The 26,652-nt window shown below is 33.3% G+C and overlaps 1 protein-coding gene across 3 annotated transcripts in view; it reads left to right on the plus strand.

The window, feature by feature from the left end:
- The window catches only part of LOC116581945 (disintegrin and metalloproteinase domain-containing protein 18-like), a 181,568-nt gene that overhangs the window by 41,158 nt on the left and 113,758 nt on the right, over nt 1-26,652 (plus strand). The window contains exons 8-12 of one of the 3 annotated variants that reach the window (XM_032329289.1): nt 4,890-4,961; nt 5,158-5,324; nt 6,281-6,362; nt 22,944-23,080; nt 26,193-26,376. In XM_032329289.1, coding sequence (XP_032185180.1) covers nt 4,890-4,961; nt 5,158-5,324; nt 6,281-6,362; nt 22,944-23,080; nt 26,193-26,376 — 642 coding nt within the window. The remainder of the gene's footprint in view (nt 1-4,889; nt 4,962-5,157; nt 5,325-6,280; nt 6,363-22,943; nt 23,081-26,192; nt 26,377-26,652) is intronic. The other 2 variants (XM_032329290.1, XM_032329291.1) reach the window with 2 other exon arrangements.

Genomic DNA, 26,652 nt, shown 5'->3' on the forward strand with positions numbered 1-26,652 from the left:
AAAAAAGCAACTGACTTCTGTACATTGATTTTGTACCCTGCCACATTACTGAATTACTGAATGAATTCTAGTAGTTTGGGGGTGGAGTCTTTTGGGCTTTCCATATTAAGTATCATGTCATCTGTAAAGAGAGAGAGTTTGACTTCTTCCTTGCCAATCTGAATACACTTTAGTTCTCTTTGTTGTCTAATTGCTGTTGCTAGGACTTCTAATACTATGTTGAACAACAGTGGTGAGAGTGGGCATCCTTGTGTTCCTGATCTCAGAAGGAAGGCTGTCAACTTTTTCCCATTGAGGATGATATTCGATGTCGCTTTTTCATAGATAGATTTTATGAAGTTGAGGAATGTTCCCTCTACCCCTATACTTTGAAACATTTTAATCAGGAACAGATGCTGGATTTTGTCAGATGCTTTTTCTGCATCAATTGAGAGGACCATCTGGTTCTTCTCTCTTCTCTTATTGATTTGTTCTATCACAAATTGATTGATTTGCAAATGTTGAACCACCCTTGCATCCTATGGATAAATCCCACCTGGTCATGGTGTATAATCTTTTTAATGTACAGTTGGATCTTATTAGCTAGGGTCTTGTTGAGAATCTTGGCATACATATTCATCAGGGATATTTGTCTAAAATTCTCCTTTTTGGTGGGGTCTTTGCCTGGTTTGGGGATCAGGGTAATGCTGACTTCATAGAAAGAGTATGAAAGTTTTCCTTCTGTTTCAATGTTTTGAAATAGCTTCAGGAGAATAGGATTATTTCTTCTTTGAATGTTTGGTAGATTTCCCCAGGGAATCCATCAGGTCCTGAGCTCTTGTATTTTGGGAGGTTTTTGATCACTGCTTCAATCTTGTTACTAGATATTGGTCTATTCAAGTTGTCAATTTCTTCCTGATTCAGTTTTGGAAGTTTGTAGGTTTTCAGGAATGCACCTCTTTCATCTAGGTTGCTTACCTTATTGGCATATAACTGTTGATAATAATTTCTGATGATTGTTTCTATTTCCTTGGTGCTGTGATCTCTCCCTTTTCATTCATAATTTTGTTAATTTGGGTCTTCTCTCCTTTTTTTGGATTAGTTTGGTCAGTGGTTTTTCAAACTTATTGATTCTTTCAAAAAAAAAAAAAACAGCTTCTCATTTCGTTGATATGTTCTACTGTATCCCTAGTTTCTATCTCATTCATCTCTGCTCTAATCTTGATTAGATTCTTGTGTGGGGGTTGGCTTAGTTTGTTGTTTCTCCAGTTCTTTGAGGTCTATAGAGAGCTGCTGTATTCAGAATTTTTCCATTTTTTTGAGAGAGGCTTGAATGGCTATATATTTCCCCCTTAGTACTGCCTTTGCTGTATCCCATAGGTTTGGGGCTGATATGTTTTCATTCTCATTGGTTTTTATGAATTTTTTAAGTTCTTCTTTGATTTCCTGATTGACCCAAACATTCTTGAGTAGGACAGTCTTTAGCTTCCAAGTGTTTGTGTTCCGTCCAAACTTTGTCTTGTGATTGAGTTCCAGTTTCAAAGCATTGCAGTCTAAGAATAAGCAGGGAATAATATCAATCTTTTGGTATCAGTTGAGTCCTTTTTGTGACCTAGTATGTGGTCTATTCTGGATAAAGTTCCATGTGTGCTTAAGAAAAATGAGTATTCTGTTGTTTTAGGGTGGAATGTTCTGTATATATCTATGAGGCCCATCTGGTCCAATGTGTCATTCAGTGCTCTTGTTTCTTTATTGATTTCATGCTTGGATGATCTATTACTGAGAGTGGTGTGTTAAGATCCCCTAAAAGTAATGTATTCATATTGATATGACTCTTTTTCTTGGTTAACAGTTGTCTTATGTAGTTGGTTGCTCTTATATTGGGGGCATAAATATTTACAAACTGATAGAGGAAAAGGATCAGGAGGAGGCCTGGAACAAACAGCTTAGAAGCCATGAAAACAGAATCATGGAAATTAAATGATGACATGAAATGTTCCAGTATCAGAATTACTTGGATCCCTGAGGGTGAGGAGAAAAAAGAAGACTAGAGGATATAGTTGAACAAATTCTCCATGAAAATTTTCCCAATCAGAACAAGCATTCATGTCCTAGAGGTAGAAAGAACACCCCCATGATGAATGAATCTAGAAAGACTTCAAGGCACTTGATTGAAGACTGTCAAATCATAATTTTAGACAAGAACTTTTGAGAGCAACTCTGAGGAAGAGATTCCTTACATACAGAGGAAGGTCCATCAGAATAATGTCAGACCTGCCCACAGAAACATGGAAAGCCAGAAAGGGCTGGCAAGACATGTTCAGGGCACTAAATGAGAAGAACATGCAGTCAAGAATACTTTATCCAGCAAGGCTGACATTCAAAATGGATACAGAGATAAAGAGCTTCCAAGACTGGCAAGGTTTAAAAGAGTATACGGCCACCAAGCCAGCACTACAAGAAATATTAAGGGGGGTTCTATAAGAAAGAGAAAAAAAAAAGAGTATCATTGGACAGAAATTTACAGAGACCATCTATAGAAACAAGAACTTCACAGTCAACATGATGTCAATAAAAACGTATTTTTCAATAATCACTCTCAACGTGAATGGCCTAAATACTCCCATAAAATGGCACAGGGTTGCAGATTGGATAAAACGACAGGACCTGTCCATATGTTGTCTACAAGAGACCCATTTTGAACTTAAGGATACATCCAGACTGAAAGTGAAGGGATATAGAAGCATCTTTCATGCCAATAGGCCTCAAAAGAAAGCTGAAGTAGTGATTCTCATATCAGATAAATTAGATTTTAAACTAAAGACTGTAGTCAGACATAAAGTCTGTCCACTACCTCATTCCTAAAGGGTCTATCCACCAGGAAGATCTAACAATTTATTGCTTTCTCATCTTTTCTTTGTTATTTCATCCCTTTTAGTTTCTTTCATTTGAAGATCACTGATTTTATGCATTTTTAAAATTTTATAGTATATACACTGTTAAAATATATTTCTAGTCAATGAATAACTGTCTAGTACAAGGCCTTTTGTTTGTTTTTAGCAACTCAAGTTTTGATAAGTCTGATTTGTATCATCATTTCAGTTTTTCTAAATCATTTCCTAATTTGTATGTGTGTATGTCTGTGTCTGTGTCTGTGTATGTGACCCTTGGGTAATTTAGAATTGTACTGGTTAGATTAAAAATATTTGGGGATTTTCAAGTTATATTTTAGTTGCTCATATCTAGGGTTGTTTTTTTTTTTCCATATTGGTAAAAGAGCATAATCTGAATGACGTAAAATTTTGGAAATCTATTGTGACTTCCCTTGTGGCCCAGTATATGGTCAATTTTGTAAATGGTCCACACGCATTTGGAAAGGATTTATTACATTCTGCCCTTGTTAGATGCAGTACTCTTTGTATATTAATGAGTCAAATATTTTAACTGCATTGTTCAGATCTTCTATATTTATTACATTTCCTCTCATTGTATCAGTTGTTAAAAGAATTATCTTAATGTCTGGAACTAGGATTGTGGGTTTCTTAAATTTTCCTTTTAATCGTGTCCATTTTGTTTTCCATATTTTGGTGATGTGTATTTTTTCCTACTGTTTAAGCATTGTTATGTCTTCCCTATATATTGAGAATTTTTAACTTGTGAAATAAACATTTGGAGCCAGTGATATCTTCCAAAGAGTCTTGACATTTAGTATATGAAATTATACTTCTACTCTGATGATCTTGAATATTCTCAGATTGTCATAAGTAAGGATTATTCTATTTGTGTGTTTTATGGGGATATCTTTCATGTATATAACAACTGTCTAATGGACTGTTTCTTTGACTATAAGGAAAACATTTTGACTAGAATATATTTCTTATTCATCCAATGGAAATATATAATTAATTTTCCATTACTTCTATTATCAACAATTATAACAAGTAATTCATTTCCTTAACTATCATAATTTTGAGGAAACTATACAGATTTCTAAGATTTGCTAGGATTCTTTTTTTCATTTAAAAAAATTAGAACTTTTGCAAAAGTATTAATCATTTTCCAAAATATGACTCGAAAGAACATGTGTTAATTAAGTTCCCAAATAAGAATTCATGTTCTCTCACCTGGGTGGCTCAGTTGGTTAAGTATCTGCCTTTGGCTCAGGTCATGATTCCAGGATCGTTGGGATCCATGATCCCAATGCAGGGCTCCTTGCTCAATGGGGAGCGTGCTTCTCCTTCTGCCTGCAGCTCCCCTTGCTTGTATTCTCTCTCTTTCACTCTCTCTGACAAATAAATAAAATCTTAAGAAAAAAGATCTGAAGTCCTCTCAAGAATTTGCTAGTTTCAAAGGACTTTTTTCTCCTTGCTTTTACATAATTTTATCTTATTTATCAAAACTTTTAAATTCTTATGCCACATAATTTTTAATATTTTATAATTGAGATTTCTGGGTTTTGTTCTGTAGAAATATTTAAGCATTTTGACTTTTAAATATTTATTTATTTATTTGATTTTTTTTTTTTAACCAACCATGTGACAAGAGGTTTTGTGATTCCCTCTGTGTCATAAAAAATGACTGCTATTTTCTCTGTGTCTGGCTGAAAAAAAAAAAAAAAATCCCATTATACTAAGGAGGAATCTATGAAGAAGTTATTTTAGGACTTTTTGATTTCAATTGTTTCTGTTTGAGAGTGTCTTTAAAGCATCAACAATTGAGAACCTATTTCAGAAACCTATGATTTTTATTGTTTCTTTTATTATAAATATTATTATCTTCATATTAATATGCTTTATATTGTCTGACAAATGCCGTGGTTTACCTACCTGGTGTAAGCAAGATATACGCACCATAAAAAATTGCTATCACTCACTCACATTTTTTTTAAATCACTTAAAATTATTTTTCAGTATGATTATATGGGATCAGAAGTGATGGCTGTAACACAGAAAATTATCCAAATTATTGGTCTTGTCAACACTGTAAGTCTTAAGTTTTTTACATTTATAGTTTTATGAAAAATCACTGAAACTTATTTCTATCATGACAAATTAATGACTTAAAAATCTTCAGTTATTAATATCCAGAATAATAAACTGAACTTATTCTTTATTTTTATGTAATTTTGATCTAATGACTAATGTTATTTGAACAAGTATGCCATAAATCTTATTTTAGATGTTTACCCAGTTCAAACTGACTGTGATGCTGTCCTCCTTGGAATTGTGGTCAGATAAAAACAAAATTTCTACCAACGGGGATGCTGGTGATTTATTACAAAGACTTTTCATATGGAAACAGGACTATCTTATCCTACGGCCCCATGACATAACATTCTTACTTATGTAAGCACAATGTTCTACATTAAAAAAGAGATATCAAATAATTTCAATAATTTCAATAATTTGATAATTTAATACATTTATTATGTTCTTCAATTTCTGTAGGCCCCTCTGAAAATTTTAAATAAACATAGCTGTTGCCATGAGTGCAATAGTATAGTTGAGAATATGCTAAAAATAAAAACAACATAAATAAATTATATAAAAATATATTTTAGAATATAATTTATGTAAGATTTGCCTTTCATAAACTTTCATGATGTTAACTATACTATAGAATACATATAAGCTTTAGCTTCTTAATAATGTCAAAATTGTCACTATTCAGTTACTATGACCTATAATATGTTAATAATTTTTTGTCTACTCTTTGACTAAAGAAGATATTTTTGGTAATAATTTAAGAAAATGCTTACATTTTAGATAGGCAAGACTTCTTATTACACAAGTTAAAAACTCCTTTGTTTAACTTTTAGTAACCAAAAGAATGCATGCAGTACAAAGAAAACCGAGGAAACTTCAAGATAGTAAAATTTTATCAAGTCTAGGAATTAGGTGAGGAGAGAAAATTGGATTTAAAATGAATTTTAGGAGTGCCTGGGTGGCTCAGTTGGTTACGTGTCCAACTTAGGATTCAGCTCTTGTCATGATCTCAGGGCTCTGATACGGAGGCCCCACAATGCACTCAGAGATGACTCTGCTTGAGATTCCCTTCTTCTCCCTCTCCCTCAGCTCCTCTCCACCCTCAAATAAATAAATAAATAAATATTTAACTAAAAAAATAAATTATAGTTTTTAATGATTTGACCATTTTGTAAATATATTAGATAATATCCAGATGAAAAATTGGTTTGTTTGAAAAATCATTTTAAGTATATAGGAGATTTAATTTAAAAGTAAGCTTGTAAATTGTCCTGAATAAGTATGGCAATAAAAAAGGCTATACTATAATGATGTAGTTACAGGAAACGTCCTGCGTATTTGGGAGCAACATTTCCTGGCACAATATGCAATAAAAGCTATGATGCAGATATTGCTATGGTATGTAATTTTTATCCTTCTTTACTATTTTTTATTTATATTTTATATTTATATTTTTATAATATATATTTGTTATTTTATATTTAATTATTATATATTTATATTTATATTATTATATATTATATAATTATAATTAGATATATTACATATATATTATATATATTATTTTCTATATTTTATTTTATATTCTTTTACATAGCTAAATAGTATAAAATAAAAGTAGTGAATATTAACCTGACATTTTCTTCTATATGTGTGTTTATTATTTTGTTGGGACAGAATTATTTTAATCTCAGAAAGTTTATTTAATTATAAGTTATAACATAAAGCAAAAGTGTAACATACATTAATATACTTATTCACCAAGTAGGCAAAATGACTAACGTTTATATCAGATTTTCTAAGCCATAGAAAAAAGAGCATGTCTACTTTAAAGAACAAAAATCATGAATTTGTGCTTCCATTTTATGTGTACTTTATGCAGTTGTTACAAATGTATGTATCCATTAACCATCATTGTTCTGCATTGTCCTTATTTATGCATCATTTCAGTACTATTTTGAACAGCTTTTAAAAAGATGCATATATGTTGAATCATATAGCTCCACTTTTTCGTTTAAAATTTATATGTTACCAAGAAATACACATTCACTTATCATAAATATAAGTGGTTTTACAGGACTATTACTGAAAAACAAACAAACAAACAAACAAACTGAATCCCCCTTGCATAAACTACACTCCTTGAATTATTTTTCTTAATTTTTAAAATTGTTCTTCCTGGCTTATACTTTCACTTTCATTTCCTTATAAATAAAAGTTTTACTGGAGTATATAATATATAGAGAACATGGAAAAGATCATAGATATATAGGAGAATACATTTTGACTAAGTCAATGTGTAGACATGAACCTCACAGAGACCAAGAAATAGAATATTTCAGCATTTCAGAAGACCACTGTGAATCATATATCTTGTTCCACTGACTATCCATACCAAAGAAAACCACTTTCCTGACACTTCACATCCTTGGTTAGTTTGGCCTCTTTTTGAACGTATGTAACTTAAATAATGCAGTGTGTATTCTATGTCTGCCATTTATTTGTTCAAAATTATGTCTGTGAAAATTATCCTGTTTATATGTGTAGGAATAGTTTATTCATTTTTTACTCCATATTTCTAAATAATATCCCCATGAAATTTCTTGCATTTTCAAATTTAGACATCTGTTGACTTCTTATCATTGAAATCAGAATTTAAGACCCTAATAGTTCATCATACTTACATGCCACTTCTTCTATTCTTCCTCTATAATTATATAACTTATTAGAATTTTGTTTTATTCTCTGATGGGCCAAATAATGAACTAAACTTAAATTGTCTTCATTGCATAACTTTTGCCTCTTCCCAAATTTGTAATTGTTATCATATTGCTTTTGCCCAATTTTTCTAATAAAATTAAAAATTTTCTCTACTTCTCTACATGTTTCAAAAAAATCATCTTTTTAACCCTAGGGACGTATATTTATTCCCCAATCTCTATTAGACTTTTTGCATAGGTGTTTACAAATTTTCTATTGTGTCTTTTTTGGGACATGTGTATTCTTTTTTTCATGACTGGCTTACTCATTTTGGGAGTCTATATGCCTCTATAATTTACTTAAAAAATAGATGTGTATTAAATTGTTTGAGAGTGACATGATTGAAAATATATTTAATTATTTCAAAGATTGCTTGGTTAATTTTACTTTTAAAATAATTGTACTTTGGAATTTTAAAGGTCTTTTCTTTTGTCTTTTATCATTTCTTTAGAAATTTAATACTATTCTTATTCTCATTCATTTGTGTGTGTTTTATTTGTTTTCTCTATGGAAACATTTAAATCTTTTGATCCTTACATGGTGTTGTTTTTCATCATCCAGTATGGCAGTTGTACTGAAGGCCTTTCAATCTGGATACTATTTATTTCTGATTTGAGAAATTTTACTATATTACATTTAATCATTTGCTTCCCTTTTCTCTCTGGAGCTTTGTTAATTAAAGCATGTTGACTCATCATCTAATTTATTTTATCTTATTTAATTTTTCTTTTATTTCTACATCTTCTAATATTTCTTTATATTTTCACTTTGGAGCAATCACCTAAATGTTCTCATATGCACTTCACACTAATCCTCTTCTCTGGTCTATCGCACAAGGAATGATATACATTCCCTGGGCTTCTTTGCTTTGATGCTTTTGAGTATATTCAGCAAATATGGATGATTGGATGGTGGCAGTGAAATATTTTAGTATCTCTACCTACTGACCCTGCTTAGAACAATGTCTTAAAACTATTGCTTCCTGTTCCTGTGAAACTGCTCTCCCTTCTGTTATGTAGCTCTTGCTGAATAGCACAATCTAATAGTTTTTAATTCATTCATCCTGTTCTGGTGTTGTTAGCAACATTCTGCTTTTCTAATCTTAGAGTTGCCTCTCACTTCTCTGGTGTAAAGATCCTGTAATAATTTCATTTGAATTAGATGCCTTATGATGACACCTATTCACTTTAAGCTCTACCTTAAGGATTAGAAAACATTATAAAGAAAGAGGTAGTAAATGTTTTAGGCTTTGTAGACCATGTGAACTACTATGTCACAGATACTCAATGGTACTAAACTCTGCCATTGTAATGTAAAATCCAATATAGAAAAATATAAATTTATGAGCATGGTGATTTTACAATAAAAACTTATTCATGAATACTGAAATTTAAACCTCATATAATTTCATATGTCACAAAATATTATTTTTTTGTGTTTTTTTCAACTATTAAAAAATACAGAACAATCCTTATTTGCAGACTATACAGGTCATACACCAGATTGGGTCTGTGGACCCTAGATTACCCTGTCCTACTTTAATCCCAACAGCCCTTATCCTCACAGATTAATATTACAAATTGTAAGGGCTTTCTCAGAAAAGGATAATTTATAAACCAAAACAACTTATAAGATCTTGCTAATTTATGTTGACATTTTCCTGGAGAAACAAATAAAGGAATAGAAACTAAGGGTTCAGGACAAACAAGAACAGAGAAATCTTTATTTAGCAGTAAATTTATTATCTAGGTAAATATATTTGAGTTTTTGAATTTAGTGTGCCAGCTCAAATATTTGAGAGTGTTTTTTTATTATTTTTTTACATAATTTTTTAAATTTTTAATAAACATATAATGTATTTTTAGCCCCAGGAATACAGGTCTGTGAATCACCAGGTTTACACATTTCACAGCACTCACCATAGCACATAACCTCCCCACTGTCCATAACCCCATCACCCTCTCCCTCCCCACGTCCTACCCTCAGTTTGTTTTGTGAGATTAAGAGTCTCTTATGGTTTGTCTCCCTCTCGATCCCATTTTGTTTCATTTATTCTTCTCCTACCCCCAAAACCCCTCAAGTTGCATCTCCACTTCCTCATATCAGGGAGATCATATGATAGTTGTCTTTTTCCAATTGACTTATTTCACTAAGAATAATACCCTCTAGTTCCATCCACGTCATCGCAAATGGCAAGATTTCATTTCTTTTGATGGCTGCATAGTATTCCCATTGTATATAAATATACCATCTCTTCTTTATCCATTCATCTGTTGATGGACATCTAGGTTCTTTCCATAGTTTGGCTATTGTGGACATTGCTGCTATAAACATTCGGGTGCATGTCCCCCTTCAGTTCACTACATTTGTATCTTTAGGTTATATACCCAGGAGTGCAATTGCTGGGTCATATGGTAGGTTTATTTTCAACTTTTTGAGGAACCTCCATGCTGTTTTCCAGAGTGGTTGCACCAGCTTGCATTACCACCAACAGTGTAGGAGGGTTCTCCTTTCTCCGCATCCTTGCCAGTATCTGTCATATCCTGACTTGTTAATTTTAGCCATTCTGACTGGTGTGAGGTGATATCTCATTGTGGTTTTGATTTGTATTTCCCTGATGCTGAGTGAGGTGGAGCACTTTTACATGTGTCCGTTGACTATCTGGATGTCTTCTTTGCAGAAATGTCTGTTCATGTCCTCTGCCCATTTCTTGATTGGATTATTTGTTCTTTGGGTGTTGAGTTTGCTAAGTTCTTTATAGATTTTGGACAATAGCCCTTTATCTGATATGTTGTTTGCAAATGTCTTCTCCAATTCTGTCAGTTGTCTTTTGGTTTTGTTAACTGTTTCTTTTGGTGTGCAAAAGCTTTTGATCTTGATGAAGTCCCAATAGTTCACTTTTGCCCTTGTGTCCCTTGCCTTTGGCGATGTTCCTAGGAAGAAGTTGCTGTGGCTGAGGTCGAAGAGGTTGCTGCCTGCGTTCTCCTCAAGGATTTTGATGGATTCGTTTCTCACACTGAGATCCTTCATCCATTTTGAGTCTATTTTCATGTGTGGTGTAAGGAAATGGTCCAGTTTCATTTTTCTGCATGCTTTCTGCATGTTTTCTGCACCATTTGTTGAAGACACTGTCTTTTTTTCATTGGACATTCTTTCCTGCTTTGTCGAAGATTAGTTGACTGTAGAGTTGAGGGTCTATTTCTGGGCTCTCTATTCTGTTCCATTGATCTATGTGTCTGTTTTTGTGCCAGTACCATACTATCTTGATGATGACAACTCTGCAATAGAACTTGAAGTCTGGAATTGCGATGCCACCAACTTTTGGCTTTCTTTCTCAATATTCCTCTGGCTATTCGAGGTCTTTTCTGGTTCCATATAAATTTTAGGATTATTTGTTCTATTTATTTGAAAAAAATGGATGGGATTTTGATAGGGATTGCATTAAATGTGTAGATGGCTTTAGGTAGCATAGACATTTTCACAATATTTTTTCTTCCAATTCATGAACATGGGACATTTTTCCATTTCTTTGTGTCTTCCTCAGTTTCTTTCATGAGTACTTTATAGCTTTCTGAGTATAGATTCTTTGCCTCTTTGGTTAGGTTTATTCCTAGGTATTTTATGGTTTTGTAAATGGGATTAACTCCTTAATTTCTCTATTTTTCTGTCTTGTTGTTGGTGTAAAGAAATGCAACTGATTTCTGTGCATTGATTTATATCCTGACACTTTACTGAATTCCTATACAAGTTCTAGCAGATTTGGAGTGGAGTCTTTTGGGTTTTCCACATATAGTATCATATATGCAAAGAGTGAGAATTTGACTTCTTTGCTTATTTGGATGCCTTTAATTTATTTTTGTTGTCTGATTGCTAAGACTAGGACATCTAGTACTATGTTGAATAGCAGTGGTGATAATGGACATGCCTGTAAGAATGATATTCACAGTGGGTTTTTCATAGATGGCTTTGATGATATTGAGGTATGTACCCTCTATCCCTACACTTTGAAGAGTTCTTTTATTAATGTAGTGTATCATATTGATTGATTTGCAGATGTTGAACCAACCTTGCAGCCCTGGAATACATCCCACTTGGTCGTTCTGAATAATCCTTTTAATGTACTGTTGGATCCTGTTGGCTAGATTTTTGGTGAGAATTTTTGCATCTGTGTTCATCAGGGATATAGGTCTATAATTCTCCTTTTTGATGGGATCTTTGTCTGGTTTTGGGATGAAGGTGATGCTGGCCTTATAAAATGAGTTTGGAAGTTATCCTTCTATTTCTATTTTTTGGAACAGTTTCAGGAGAATAGGAATTAATTCTTCTTTAAATGTTTGGTAGAATTCCCCTGGGAAGCCGTCTGGCCCTGGGCTCTTGTTTGTTGGGAGATTTTTGATGACTGCTTCAATCTCCTTACTGGTTATGGGTCTGTTCAGGTTTTATATTTCTTCCTGGTTCAGCCGTGGTAGTTTATATGTCTTTAGGAATGCATCCATTTATTCCAGATTGTCAAATTTGCTGGCGTATAGTTGCGTATAGTTATGTTCTTGTAATTGTTTGTATTTTTTTGGTGTTGGTTGTGATCTCTCCTCTTTCATTCATGATTTTATTTATTTGTCTCTTTTCTTTTTGATAAGTCTGGCCAGGGGTTTATCAATCTTATTCTTTCAAAGAACCAGCTCCTATTTTCATTGATTTGTTTCTTTTCTTTTTCTTTTTTTTTTTCTTGTTTTTTTTTTTTTTTTTGGTTTCTATTTCATTGACTTCTGCTCCAATCTTTATTATTTCTCTTCTCTTTCTGGGTTTAGGCTTTCTTTGTTGTTCTTTCTCCAGCTCCTCTAGGTGTAGGGTTAGGTTGTGTCTTTGGGACCTTTTTTGTTTCTTGAGAAAGGCTTGTACCACTATATATTTTCCTCTCAAGACTGCCTTTTTGTGTCCTACAGATTTTGAACCGTTTTTCTTTCATTATCATTTGTTTCCATGATTTTTATCAATTCTTCTATAATTTCCTGGTTGGCCCATTCATTCTTTAGAAGGATGCTGTTTAGTCTCCATGTATTTGGGTTCTTTCCAAATTTCCTCTTGTAATTGAGTTCTAGCTTTAGAGCATTGTGTTCTGAAAAAATCAGGGGATGATCCCAAGTTTTTGATACTCGTTGAGACCTGATTTATGACCCAGGATGTGACCTATTCTAGAGAATGTTCCATGTGCACTCAAGAAGAATGTGTATTCTGTTGCTTTGGGATGGAATGTTCTGAATATATCTGTGATGACCATCAGGTCCAGTGTATCATTTAAGATCTTTATTTCCTTGTTGATCTTTTGCTTGGATGATCAGTCCATTTCAGTGAGGCGAGTGTTAAAGTCCGCTACTATTATTGTATTATTGTCAATAATTTCTTTGTCGAACATTTCTTTGATTTTGTTATTAATTTGTTTATATAGTTGGCTGCTCCCATGTTAGGGGCATAGATATTTAAAGTTGCTAGATCTTGTTGGACAGACCCTTTGAGTATTATATAGTGTCCTTCCTCATCTCTTATTATAGTCTTTGGCTTAAAATCTAATTGATCTGATATAAGAATTGCCATCCCAGCTTTCTTTTGATGTCTATTAGCATGGTAAATTGTTTCCCACTCCTTCACTTTAAATCTGGAGGTGTCTTTGGGTCCAAAATTATTTTTTGTAGACAGCATATTGATTTTTTTTTGTTTTTTGTTTGTTTATTTGTTTGTTTTTCCATTCTGATACCTTGTGTCTTTTGATTGGGCATTTAGCCCATTTACATTCAGGCTAACTATTGAGATATATGAATTTAGTGCCATTGTATTGTCTGTAAAGTGATTATTATTGTATATTGTTCCTTTCTGATCTACTACTTTTAGGCTCTATTTGCTTAGAGGACCCCTTTCAATATTTCCTGTAGAGCTGGTTTGGTGTTTACAAATTCTTTTAGTTTTTGTTTGTCCTGGAAGCTCTTTATCTCTCCTTCTATTTTTAATGATAGCCTACCTGGATATAGTATTCTTGGCTGCATGTTTTTCTCATTTAGTGCTCTGAATATATCATGCCAGTTCTTTCTGGCCTGCCAGGTCTCTGTGGATAAGTCTGATGCCAATCTAATATTTTTACCATTGTATGTTACAGACTTATTGTCCAGGGCTGCTTTCAGGATTTTCTCTTTGTTGGTAAGACTTGTAAATTTTACTATCAGATGATGGGGTGTGGATCTATTCTAATTGATTTTGAGGGGGATTCCTGCTCCTCCTGGATTTTGATGCTTTTTCCCTTTGCCATATTAGGGAAATTTTCTCCAATAATTCTCTCCAATATACCCTCTGATCCCCTCTCTCTTTCTTCTTCTGGAATCCCAATTATTCTAATATTGTTTCATCTTATAGTATCATTTATCTTTCAAATTCTACCCTCGTGGTCCAGTAGTTGTTTGTCTCTCTTTTGCTCAGCTTCTTTATTCTCTGTCATTTGGCCTTCTATATCATTAATTCTCTCTTCTGCTTCATTTATCCTAGCAGTAAGAGCCTCCATTTTTTTATTGCACCTCATTAATAGCTTTTTAAATTTCAACTGGGTTAGATTTTAGTTCTTTTATTTCTCCATAAAGGACTTTTATTTCTCCAGATTTGTTTCTCTTATATCTTCCATACCTTCTTTGAGCCTGAGAATCATCATTCTGAACTCTAGATCTGACATATTACCAATGTCCATATTGATTGGGTCCCTAGCCTTTGGTACTGCCTCTTGATTTTTTTTTTTTTTTTTGGTAGTGAGTTTTTCTACCTTGTCATTTTATCCAGATAAGAATATATGAAGGAGTGAATAAAATATTAAAAGAGTGGCATAGACCCCAGGAAAATGCTTTTACCAAATCAGAAGAGACCCCAAATTGAGGAAGGAAGAAAGAGGGTAAAAAGAAGTTCAGAAAAAAAAATTTTTAAGAAAAAAATAAAGAAAAAACATAAAAAAGAAAATATACATATTAGACTGATGAATAAAACAGGGTCATCCACTTAATTTGGGGAGTATTTTGGTCTCTTAGAAGAAAATGCCTCCCAAAATTTTAAAGAATGAAAAACATATATAAGGGTAAACACAATGAAGGCATGGAATATGACATAAAGACGCAAAAAAATTTTTAATAAATTTCTAAAGAAGGAGTTGAAAGATAAGTTGGTTGGGAGAATAAAGAAAAAGAGTGTGGAGAGAATTTGCTCAGGGTGGAGACTAGAACAAAGCCCTGTGCTAGATTTAAGGTATATTTTGATATTAGAAGAAGTTGTATCCCAAATTTTTTTAGAAGAAAAAACCCTATGTGTATACAAAAAAAAATAATAAAGTTAGACACAATGAAGAAAAAATATGACTATAATAGTGAAGAGTCAAAAAAGATTTTTTAAATGAAAGGTGTTGTTAAGATATACTAGTTAAAAAACATTTAAAGAGGAAAAAATAAAAGTTAAAAAGTTAGCAGAAGAAAAAAATAAAATTAAAAAAAATTTCTTAACTTTGCAAGACTAAAGAGTCATGGGGAGAAAGCACGAATTCCATGCTTTGCTTTCTCTTCCTCTGGAATTCCAGTGTTATTCTTGGTAAGTGAACTTGGTCTTGGCTGGATTTCTTGCTGATCTTCTTGGGGAGGGGCCGGTTGTTGTGATTCTCAAGTGTCTTTGCCTGAGGTGGAATTGCACTGCCCTTACCAGGGGCCAGGCTAAGTAATCCACTGGGGTTCGCTTTAGGGAGATTTTGCTCCCTGAATGCAGTCCATAGAGTTCCAGAGGACAGGAATGAAAATGGCTGCCTCCCAATCTCTGGCCTGGAGGATTCAAGAGCTTGGAGCCCCACTCATCAGTGCGCCCTTGGAGAAAAGCGCCCAATCACTCCCATCTCCCTGGCCTCCAGTCATGCTCCGAGCTCACCCAGCCTGTGACCAAGCATCTCTGACTCTGCACACAGCCCTGCCTGGAGTCTCCAAATCCAGCAGATCCCTGCACTCTTCCAGGGGGGTCTCCCTGGATCTTTTTGGGGTCTCTGCTCATAGAGTAGTGGTCTAATTGTGCCACGGATCACAGTTTAATGTAACCCCAAGTTAAAAGTTCACTCCTCAGCTCCGTCTTTGTAGCTGGCTTCCCCACTCTAATTCCTGCAAGCTCTGCAACACTCAGACATCCCCGATCCTTCTGTGACCCCATGGGACCTGAAACCATGCTGTCCCACATGGACTTCACCCTGGCTTAGCCTCTGGAGCAATGTCCTTCAGTGGAGCAGACTTTTAAAAGTTCTGATTTTGTGCTCCATTGTTCCCCCGCTTGCTGGGAGCTGGCCCCTCCCTCCATGGTCTATCTTCTTGCTGTAAGATTCACTTCTCCACAGGTCCTACCTTTCAGAAAATGGTCAATTTTCTGTTCTAGAATTGCTGCTCTTTTTTTCTTTTATCTCCTTTTGGATTTGTAGGTGTTTGGAATGGTTTGATAAGCTATGTTATCTAGCTGATCTCCTGCTACCTGATGTTATCTCAGCCTCCTACTTCCCTGCCATCTTGACTCCTTCTCCCAAACTAGATTTTAAACCAAAGACTGTAATAAGACATGAAGAGGGACACTAAATTATAATAAAATGGTCTATCCAAAAAGAAGATCTAATAATCATAAATATTTATGTCCCTAACTTGGGAGCACCCATATATATAAATTAATTAATAACAAAATTAAATAAATACATTAATAATAATACAAAACTAGTAGGGGACTTGAATAATCATGCAGTGGATAGATCATCTAAGCAGAAAATCAACAGGAAACAGGCTTTGAATGACATGCTGGACCAGATGGAGTTCACAGGTATATTCAGAGCATTTCATCCTAAAGCAACAGAACACATACTTCTCAAGTGAATGTGGGACATTCTCCAGAAGAATAGGTCACAAACTGGCTCACAGATCAGGTCTCAACTTGTACTAAAAGATTGGGATTATTCCTTGCATATTTTCAGACCACAGTGCTTTAAAACTTGAACTCTGTGATGTCCATCTGGTCCAGTGTGTCGTTTAAGGCCTTTATTTCCTTGCTGATCTTTTGATTGGATGATCTGTCCATTTCAGTGAGGGGAGTGTTAAAGTCCCCTACTATTATTGTATTATTGTTTATGTGTTTCTTTGATTTTGTTATTAATTGGTTGACCCAGCAATTGCACTAGTGGGTATTTACCCTAAAGATACAAACGTAGTGATCCAAAGGGGCATGTGCACCCGAATGTTTATAGCAGCAATGTCCACAATAGCCAAACTATGGAAAGAACCTAGATGTCCATCAACAGATGAATGGATCAAGAAGATGTGGTATATATACACAATGGAATACTATGCAACTATCAAAAGAAATGAAATCTTGCCATTTGCGACAACATGGATGGAACTAGAGCGTATCATGCTTAGCAAAATAAGTCAAGCAGAGAAAGACAACTATCATATGATCTCCCTGATATGAGGAAGTGGTGATGCAACATGGGGGCTTAAGTGGGTAGGAGAAGAATAAATGAGACAAGATGGGATTGGGAGGGAGACAAACCATAAGTGACTCTTAATCACACAAAACAAACTGAGGGTTACTGGGGGGAGGGGGTTTGGGAGAAGGGGGTGGGATTATGGACATTGGGGAGGGTATGTGCTTTGGTGAGTGCTGTGAAGTGTGTAAACCTGGTGATTCACAGACCTGTACCCCTGGGGATAAAAATATATGTTTATAAAAAATAAAAAATTAAAAAAAAAAACTTGAACTCAATCACAAGAAAAAAAAATTAAGAACACAAATATATGGAAGTTAAAGAGCATTTTACCAAAGAATGAATGGGTCAACAAGGAAACTAAGGTATTTTAAAAATTCATGGATACAAATGAAAATTAAAATACAACTGGGGGGTGCCGGGGTGGCTTAGTCAGTTAGGGGCTTGATCCCTGCCTGCTCAGTGGGGAGCCTGCTTCTCCCTCTCCTCCTCATTTCTGACCTCTCTCTTTCTATCTCTGTCAAATAAATAAAAACCTTTAATAAAAAAAAATAAAGAAAATTAAAAGAAAAAGAAAATACAACTGTTCAGAACCTTTGGGATGCAGCTAAGGTGGTCTAGGAGGGAAGTATATAGCAATACAGGCCTTTCTCAAGAAACAATAAAAGCCTCAAATACACAAACTAAACTTACACCTAAAGGATCTGGAAAAAGAACAGCAAATAACACTTAAATCCAGCATGAGAAGGTACATAATAAAGATTAGAATGGAAATCAAGGATACAGATATTTTAAAAAAATAAAAGATCAATGAAACTAGGAACTGATTCTTCAAAACAATTAATAAAATTGATAAGCTCCCAGCCAGATATTAAAAAAAAAAAAAGGAAAGAAAAGTAAAGAGAGAGAAAGATAAAGAGAGAAAGGGCCCAAATAAATAAAATAATGAATGAAAAAGGGAGATCACAACCAATACCAAAGAAATGTAAACAATTATAAAATAATATTATGAGCAATATATCCCAACATACTAGGCAATCTGGAAGTAAGGGATGTGTTCCTAGAAACATAAACTACAAAAACTGAAACAGGAAGAATAGAGAACCTGAACACACTGATAACCAGCAAAGAAATTAAATCAGTATCAAAATCTCCCCCCAAAATATGAGCCCAGAGCTGGATGGGTTCCCAGGGGAATTCTACCAAACATTTAAAGAAGGATTACATTTGTAAAGTTCTTTACAGATTTTGTATTCTAGCCCTTGATCTGATGAGACATTTGCAAATATCTTCTCCCATTCTGTAGGTTATCATTTGGTTTTGTTGAATATTTTCTTTGTTTTGCATTTTATCCTGATGAAGTCCCAATAGTTAATTTTTGCTTTTGTTTCCCTTGACTTGGAGGCATGACTAGATAGAATTTGCTGTGGCCTAGGTCAAAAATGTTGCTGCCTGTGTTCTACTCTAGGATTTTGATGGAGTCCTATCTTACTTACATTTAGGCCTTTCATCCATTTTGCGTTTATTTTTGTGTACGGTGTAAGAAAGTGGTCCAGTTTCATTCTGCATGTGGCTGTCCAATTTTCCCAACACCATTTGTTGAAGAAACTCTTTTTTCCATTGAATATTCTTTCCTGTTTTGTTCAAGACTACTCAACCATAGAGCTGAGGGTCCATTTCAGGGTTCTCTATCCTGTTACATTGATCTATGTGTCTATTTTTGTGCCAGTGCCATACAGTCTGGATGATTACATTTTTGTAATAGAGCTTGAGGTCCAGAATTGTGATACCACCAGACTTTCTTTGGAAAAGTCTTTTACTGTTTTATGTAGTGAGAGTGCAAACACAAATAGAGACATGCACACACACACACACAAATGTGTGTATAGAAACTTTATCACTTCAAATAGAATGTAGAAATGTTAACACCATCTTTTAGGTCTCAAATCATATCATACAAACATAAAATGAGTAATTATGTAATTTACTTAAATATTACTTTTAAATACATTTAAAACTATATCACACAAATTAACATTTTATTTTCAACCACAAAACAATTTTTTTAAAAAATCAGTGGAGAGAAAGTTTATTATATTTTTCCATTTTCTTCCTCTTCATTCATCCCTGATGTTACAATTTCTCCTTTATTATCAATTTCTTTTTAACTTCCAAAAATTCTTCAGTCATTTTTTTTAAAGCATATCTTAGTTTTCCATCATTACAGAATGTCTTCATTTCATCTTCATTCTTGAGGGATATATTTTCCAGATTAAAGTTGTGGATTGACATTTTTTTTTCTTTTAGCACTTGAAAAATATTGTGCTATATCCTCTGTGCATCATTATTTCTGATGAGAAATTCTCTGTTTATGAATCATTACTCTTCTATAAATAATGTGTTGGTTTTCATTGGCTGATTTCAAGATTTAAATATTTTCTCCAGCTATTTAATCATGATGTATCTGCCATGATTGTTTTAGTTTATCTTGTTAGAAATTGGGAACATTTTAGCCATTTTCCTTCAAATATTTTTCCGTTCTGCCCCCTTTCTCCCCTTCTGGGACACTAACAGCATTGATGTTTGATCTTTTGCCACTGTTCCACTGCTTCCTGTATCTCTAATTTTATAAAAAAAAATTTTCTCTCTCTTGTTCAGATTAGATAATATATATGAATTAGTCCTTAAATTCACTCATTCTAACATCTCCATTTTGCAACTAAGTCCACCTACTCAGATTTTATTTATACCTGGCCTTAGGCTGAAAGTCACAAATACTGTCACTGTTTATAGGTATTTCCTTTGGGCATGGACTCCCAACTAGTAATGTTAGCTTCTGATGTTTGTTTGTTTGTTTGAAGTTTTAGTAATATTCCAGCTAGTTACTATATGATGTAATACTAGTTTCAGGTGTATAATATAGTGAGTCAGCACTACCATAAAACACTCAATGCTATAACTTTAAAAAAAGTCAAACTATGGAAACACAGAGTAGAACTGTAGTTGTTAGCAGCTAGGGGAAGGAGGAAATGGGGAAATGTTGGCCAAAGGGTACAAACCTCCAGTTATAAGATGAATAAGTTCTGAGGATCTAATATAACTATGGGAACTATAATTCATAATGTGAAAATTTGATATATTTATATTATGAAACAATTCCCATATCAAATTAATATATTCATCAACTCCCATAGTTACATTTTATGAGAATGCTTAAGACATGCTTTCTTAACAAATTTCAAGTATATAATACATAATGATGACTTATAGTTTAAAGTTATCATATGTATGTGATAGCAAACGTATTTGTCTTTCTCATTTTATTTAGAATAATGCACTCCTGGTCATCTATGTTGTTGCAAATGGAAGGATTATCTTCTTTTTTATGACTGAATAATACTTCATTGTATAGATACACTACATTTTCTTTATTCATTCATCTATTGATAGATATTGATGTTGCTTCCAAAACTTGGCTATTATGAATAATGTTGCTATTGACATTGGTTACAGATAGTGATTTCACTTATTTTGCTAATTTAGCCAGAAGTAGGATTGCTGGGTCATATGGTAATCCTATTTTGAATTTTTTGAGGAACCCCCACACTATTTTTCATAATGACCATACCAATTTACATTCCCATCAAGAGCTTTTCTCCACATCCTAACATTTGTTATCTCTTGTCCTTAAGATAATTAGCTATCTTACCTGCTCTGAGGTATTATCTCATGGTGGGTTTGATTTGCATTCCTCTGATGGCTAGTGATGTTTAGCATCTTTTCATAAACCTGACCATTTGTATGTATGATTTGGAAAAAATGTCTATTCAAGTCCTTTGCCTATTTTTCAGTTGAGTTATTTGGTGTTTTGCTATTGAGTTCTGAGTTCCTTATATATTTGTTATATAATTACTTATTGGATATATGGTTTGCAAATATTTTCTTCAATTCCATAGGTTGCTTTTTCATTGTGTTGATTTCTTTATCCTTTGCTATGAAGTAACATTTTAGTTTTATGTAGTCCCAATTTACATCTTTTTGTTTTTGTTTGTGTTTACTTAAGTGTAATTAACATGCAGTGCTATGTTAGTTTCAGGTCTACACTATAATGATTCAACAATTTTGTACATTTCTCAGTGCTCATCAAGATATGTGTACTCTTAATCTTTTTTTTAATCTGTTTTGTTCATCTTCCTCCATCCCACCAACCTGCCCTTATGTTGAGGTCTTTTATCCACTTTGAGTTTATCTTTGTGTATGGTGTAAGAGAATGGTCGAGTTTCATTCTTCTATACATAGCTGTCCAATTTTCCCAGCACCATTTATTGAAGAGACTGTCTTTTTTTCTACTGGGTATTTTTTCTGCTTTCTCAAAGATTAGCTGACCATAGAGTTGAGGGTCCATATCTGGACCTCTACTCTATTCCATTAGTCTATGTGTCTGTTTTTGTGTCAGTACCAGCCTGTCTTGGTGATGAGAGCTTTGTAGTAAAGCTTGAAATCAGGCAACGTGATGCTCCCAGCTTTGTTTTTCTTTTTCAACATTTCCTTAGTGAATTGAGGTCTCTTCTGGTTCCATACAAATTTTAGGATTATTCCAGCACTTTGAAAAATACCAGTGGAATTTTGATCAGGATGACATTGAAAGTATAGATTGCTCTGGGCAGTATAGACATTTTAACAATGTTTATTCTTCTGATCCGTGAGCATGGAACCCTTTTCCATTTTTTTGTGTCTTCTTCAATTTCTTTCATGAGTTTTCTGTAGTTCCTTAAACATAGATCCTTTACCTCTTTGGTTAGGTTTATTCCCAGGTATCTTATGGTTCTTGGAGCTATAGTGAATGGAATCAATTCTCTAATTTCCCTTTCTATATTTTCATTGTTCAAGTATAAGAAAGCAACTGATTTCTGTGCATTGATTTTGTATCCTTCCACATTACTGAATTGCTGTATGAGTTCTAAAAGTTTGGGGGTGGAGTCTTTTGGGTTTTCCATATAAAGTAACATGTCATCTGTGAAAAGTGATGAGAGTTTATACTACAACATTTTAATGAGCTCCAATATAAGCATCTTAACTTCTATTTATATTGCTGGGCCATTTCTAAATGACACACCTCAGCTTAAATACTAATTCACAGATATTAAGTAGTTATACTCCTCAAAATTCTCTATTGGAGTACTTCATTTTCTTTAGAACACTTTTCATGATCTCTTTGTATTTGGGAAATTTGTTTCAAGTCGCTAGTTTATTTTCTTTCTCCCCTTCTGTAATGGAAGTTACCAGTGTGAATAAAGTCCATTTTTTCATGCATGCCACTACATTTTCATTTTCTTTTAATGTGCTTGACACATGTGTATTCTGAATTAAGATTTGTTAATTGGGTAAGTTTATTTAATGAGAATATTAAATAAATGTGTTTTGTTGATTGTATCAGAAATACTATGGCTATACAATTTGAGTATGTTAAATACTAAACCAGAGAATACTTCTTGCTTGATCATTCTTTACACTGTTGCTTAGTTCTTAGTCAATTAGTCAGTATGGATAGTCTTATCAATGACCTATCAAAATAACATGTTGTAAAATACACTTAACATAAGCAGTGTTAAAATATAAAATTTTACAGAAACAAAATATTTTATTACTTTATTTGTTAACTACTTATATGATGGTTTTCTTTTCAATCTTCTTTATTTTAGTATCCAGATGCAATAACTTTGGAGGGATTTTCCGTTATTATAGCTCAACTACTTGGGCTTAAAATGGGATTAACATATGATGATATTAATAACTGTTCTTGTCCAAGAGCCTCATGCATAATGAATCCTAAAGCAGTGTAAGACTTTTTTCTTCTTAATTAATTTCACATATATGTTTGTGAAGTTGTTTACAAGATGTGTTTTTTTTAATTCTTTATATTCAACTCCATGTCAAAAATTGGAAAGTGTGTTGTGCCAAAAGAGATATCACACTAACAAATATGTCTAAGTGATATGACTCCAGAAAAGTGGTAAATGACATGATTAAGAAATGCTCACTTGAGAGAATTAGAGGGAAATTTTTAAGATTTATGAAGACTGTGAAATTTTAAATAGGCATGGTACTATTGTTTTGGTTGTTGTAGTATATTGCATTCAAAGCAAGCATATCTAAAATTACCCTTAGTAATATAGTATTGGCAGTTTGGGTTAGAATTTTAAAGAGATTGTAGAAGGGGAAAAGGTTTGCAGAGGAAAAAAAATTGTCCCTATTTACAGATATTATGATTACTACCCACATATATCAACAGTATCAGTATGCAATTAGAAAAAGAACATCGAAAATTTATTAGGATGGGAGAAACTACATATTATATATAGGCCAAAAGACATAAAAAGAGAAGGAAAAGACAATGATGTTGGATATAATGAAGACTTAAAAACAAAATCATTGAGTAAATTAGAGAGGATAGAATTTAGTGCATGAGTAGAGGCTGACTTTTATTGGAGCTGAGTATATTCAGTTATTGTGATAAGATGTTAGCAGAGTAAAGAGATAAAGATTTAGGTAGTTTGGTTAATTGAATTATAAAGATGAGGACAATTTCTTCTAGTAAGGAGTATATAAATTTGGATAAAATATGTGAAACACTTGTCTTGGAGAGAGACTGTGGACTCTGAGAAACAAACTGATGGTTTTGGAGGGGAGGGGGTCCAGGGAAGGGTGAGCCTGGTGGTGGGTATTAAGGAGTGCACATATTGCATGGAGCACTGGGTGTGGTACATAAACAATGGATTTTGGGACACACACACAAAATAAAATAAAATTAATTTTTTTAAAAGTATGGTAGGATTGTAGGACCTTTTGAAGATATACTTAATATTAGTAATTGCAAATGCAATGTGAATTCAAACAACATGTTATTTATTTTAGTCCATATAATTTCAGCCACCAAAGTGTATATATAAAGAAAGTAAATAGTTGAGGTTTTGTCAAGTTAATATCCATGGGATTCAAAGAGAGTTAGGATTGCAGGAAAAGCTATGTTCCCCTAAAATAATCATTTCAATTTTTCATATACTGCTCTTGGAGTTTGGGATTAGAAATTAAAGGGAGTTGAGGGAAATTGGAAGGGGAGGTGAACCATGAGAGACTATGGACTCTGAAAAGCAACCTTGAAGGGGTGGGGGGTGGGAGGTTGGGGGAACAAGGTGGTGGGTATTAGGGAGGGCATATTAGGAAACACTGGGTGTGGTGCAAAAACAATGAATACTGTTACACTGAAAAGAAATTTAAAAAAAAAGAAATTAAAATACTTTGAGGCTGCTGCCTTACCTTGACTTATTTTATAGTTGTCTTTAGACCTGGGCTTTAATCTTCTCCACAAAAAGATAATTAATTAATATTTACTTTGAAATGTCTTGGTCTATTAAAATTCTATATACTTAGGCTAATACATTAATTTCTTCCTTTTCATGGCCATCTTTTAAGCAAAGATTACAAAAATAAATTGCTTTGTACACAGTTATACAAATGTTCCAAATTCTAATTAATACTACCAATTTTTACTCAAAAACATGTGACCCAAGTAAAAGATAATGTTTCTATTTTTTATTTTTGAATTTTTATTTAAATTCTAGTTAATTAACATATAGTGCAATATTGGTTTCAGGATTAGAATTCAGTGATTCATCTAAGTCTCTATTTTTAAATTAATTTTGTATAAGAAATATCAGTGCTCAAAATTTGTGACTTTTTGCCTGAGAATGGCCTGCAAAAGTGGAGTGACACTGATACCTATTGAAACAAAGTAGCTGTAAGTAATTGAAAATTGCTTAAATCATATTACTCCTTGTGGCATTCTTCCCATTTTCCCCCATTTATTCCATTACAAAAGGCTAAGTGAAAGCTAAAGCATTACTTTTTCCTCACTTTACTAACATCAGAACATTAGCAGCTGTACATTTGGAGGCTCAGCTATGGCTGTTTTGGAGTTATTGTTTCAGACATGATTGCTTAGACTGGCAATAGAAATAAAATGTGACCCACATATGTAATTTTAACTTTTTTAGTAGTTGCATTAAAAATTTTTAAAAATCATATGAAGTTAGCTGTAATAATGTATTTTAATATTTTATTTAACAATATATCAAAAATATTATCATTCCAACGTTCAGTCAACATGAAAATTACTAACTGTATATGTTATGTTCATTTACATGCATGTGTATTAATATAGGATGTATACAAGAGAAAAGAGTCCAGGGATTACACCAATGTTATCAGCTTGAGAAACAAGAAGAATAGAATTGCCTGGAACTGAGAATAGTGGATGGTACAGTTTTGGCTGAGAAGACCAGTAGTCAGTATTGTACATAGTATATTCAGAATGTCTAGTGAAGATCCATTAGACATATTTTTTAGATATTCCACTAAAAACATAGCAGTGAACATGAAAATGAAGACCTTAATGGAACTTATATTATAGTGTTAAATTTAAGTTACATAAAAACAAATTTAAAAAATACAAATGAGCTTATTTTTACATGATGCAAAAGTACCATGTGGAATAATAAATATTGACAGTGGAAGTAGAATGGGGGAGGGGACACAATTTTATATAATGTCAAGAAAGACTTTTTTGGACGATTACATTTGAGTAGACATCTAACTGAAAGGAAGGAGGGAAGCTTTGGTTATATGAGAGAAGAACATATTAGGTAGACAGAAAGATAGATGATAGATAATAAATAGATGATAGATAGGTAGATATCTAACCATTTTACTTTATTGCTTTCCTGGAAAGATACATTTTTGATGGCATTTTAAATCATGCTTGTCTTCATCTCTGCTCAGGTAGAAGTTTTTCATTAGCCATCTTGCAATTTATGTCATTATATATAGGGGCATTGTTTAGGTGGAGTTCTATAAGCCTGAGGACTTACCTGAGGATTATTATTTCATTGTAGGGGTTCCAGTGGTATAAAGATTTTTAGCAACTGTAGCATGTATGACTATAGATATTTTGTTTCAAAATTTGAGGCTAAATGTCTTCAGAATTTTTCAAATTTGCAACCATTATATCAAAATCAATCAGTATGTGGTAATGGGATGTTGGAACCTAATGAAGAATGTGACTGTGGCAGCCAAGAGGTAAGCAATAAAAATTGGAATTTGAGCAAAATTTCTGTGTTTCTAATAAGTAGTTGTCATGGTATATAGGAGATAATATATGCAATTATGTCTTTAATATAAAACTTAGATATGAAAATGAGTGTAAGATAGGGTGTATGAATTGCTTTTCCATCCCTTTTCAAATGAGAAAACAAGTGACTCATGAAAACTTGGTTTGCATATACTGTTCCCAAGTATGCCAGCAGAGAGGTTTTGCACATAAGGTTAATCCTCAATTTATTTCCTAACTCATGT

Source organism: Mustela erminea, chromosome 21 (assembly GCF_009829155.1).
Source record: "Mustela erminea isolate mMusErm1 chromosome 21, mMusErm1.Pri, whole genome shotgun sequence".
Lineage (NCBI taxonomy): Eukaryota > Metazoa > Chordata > Mammalia > Carnivora > Mustelidae > Mustela > Mustela erminea.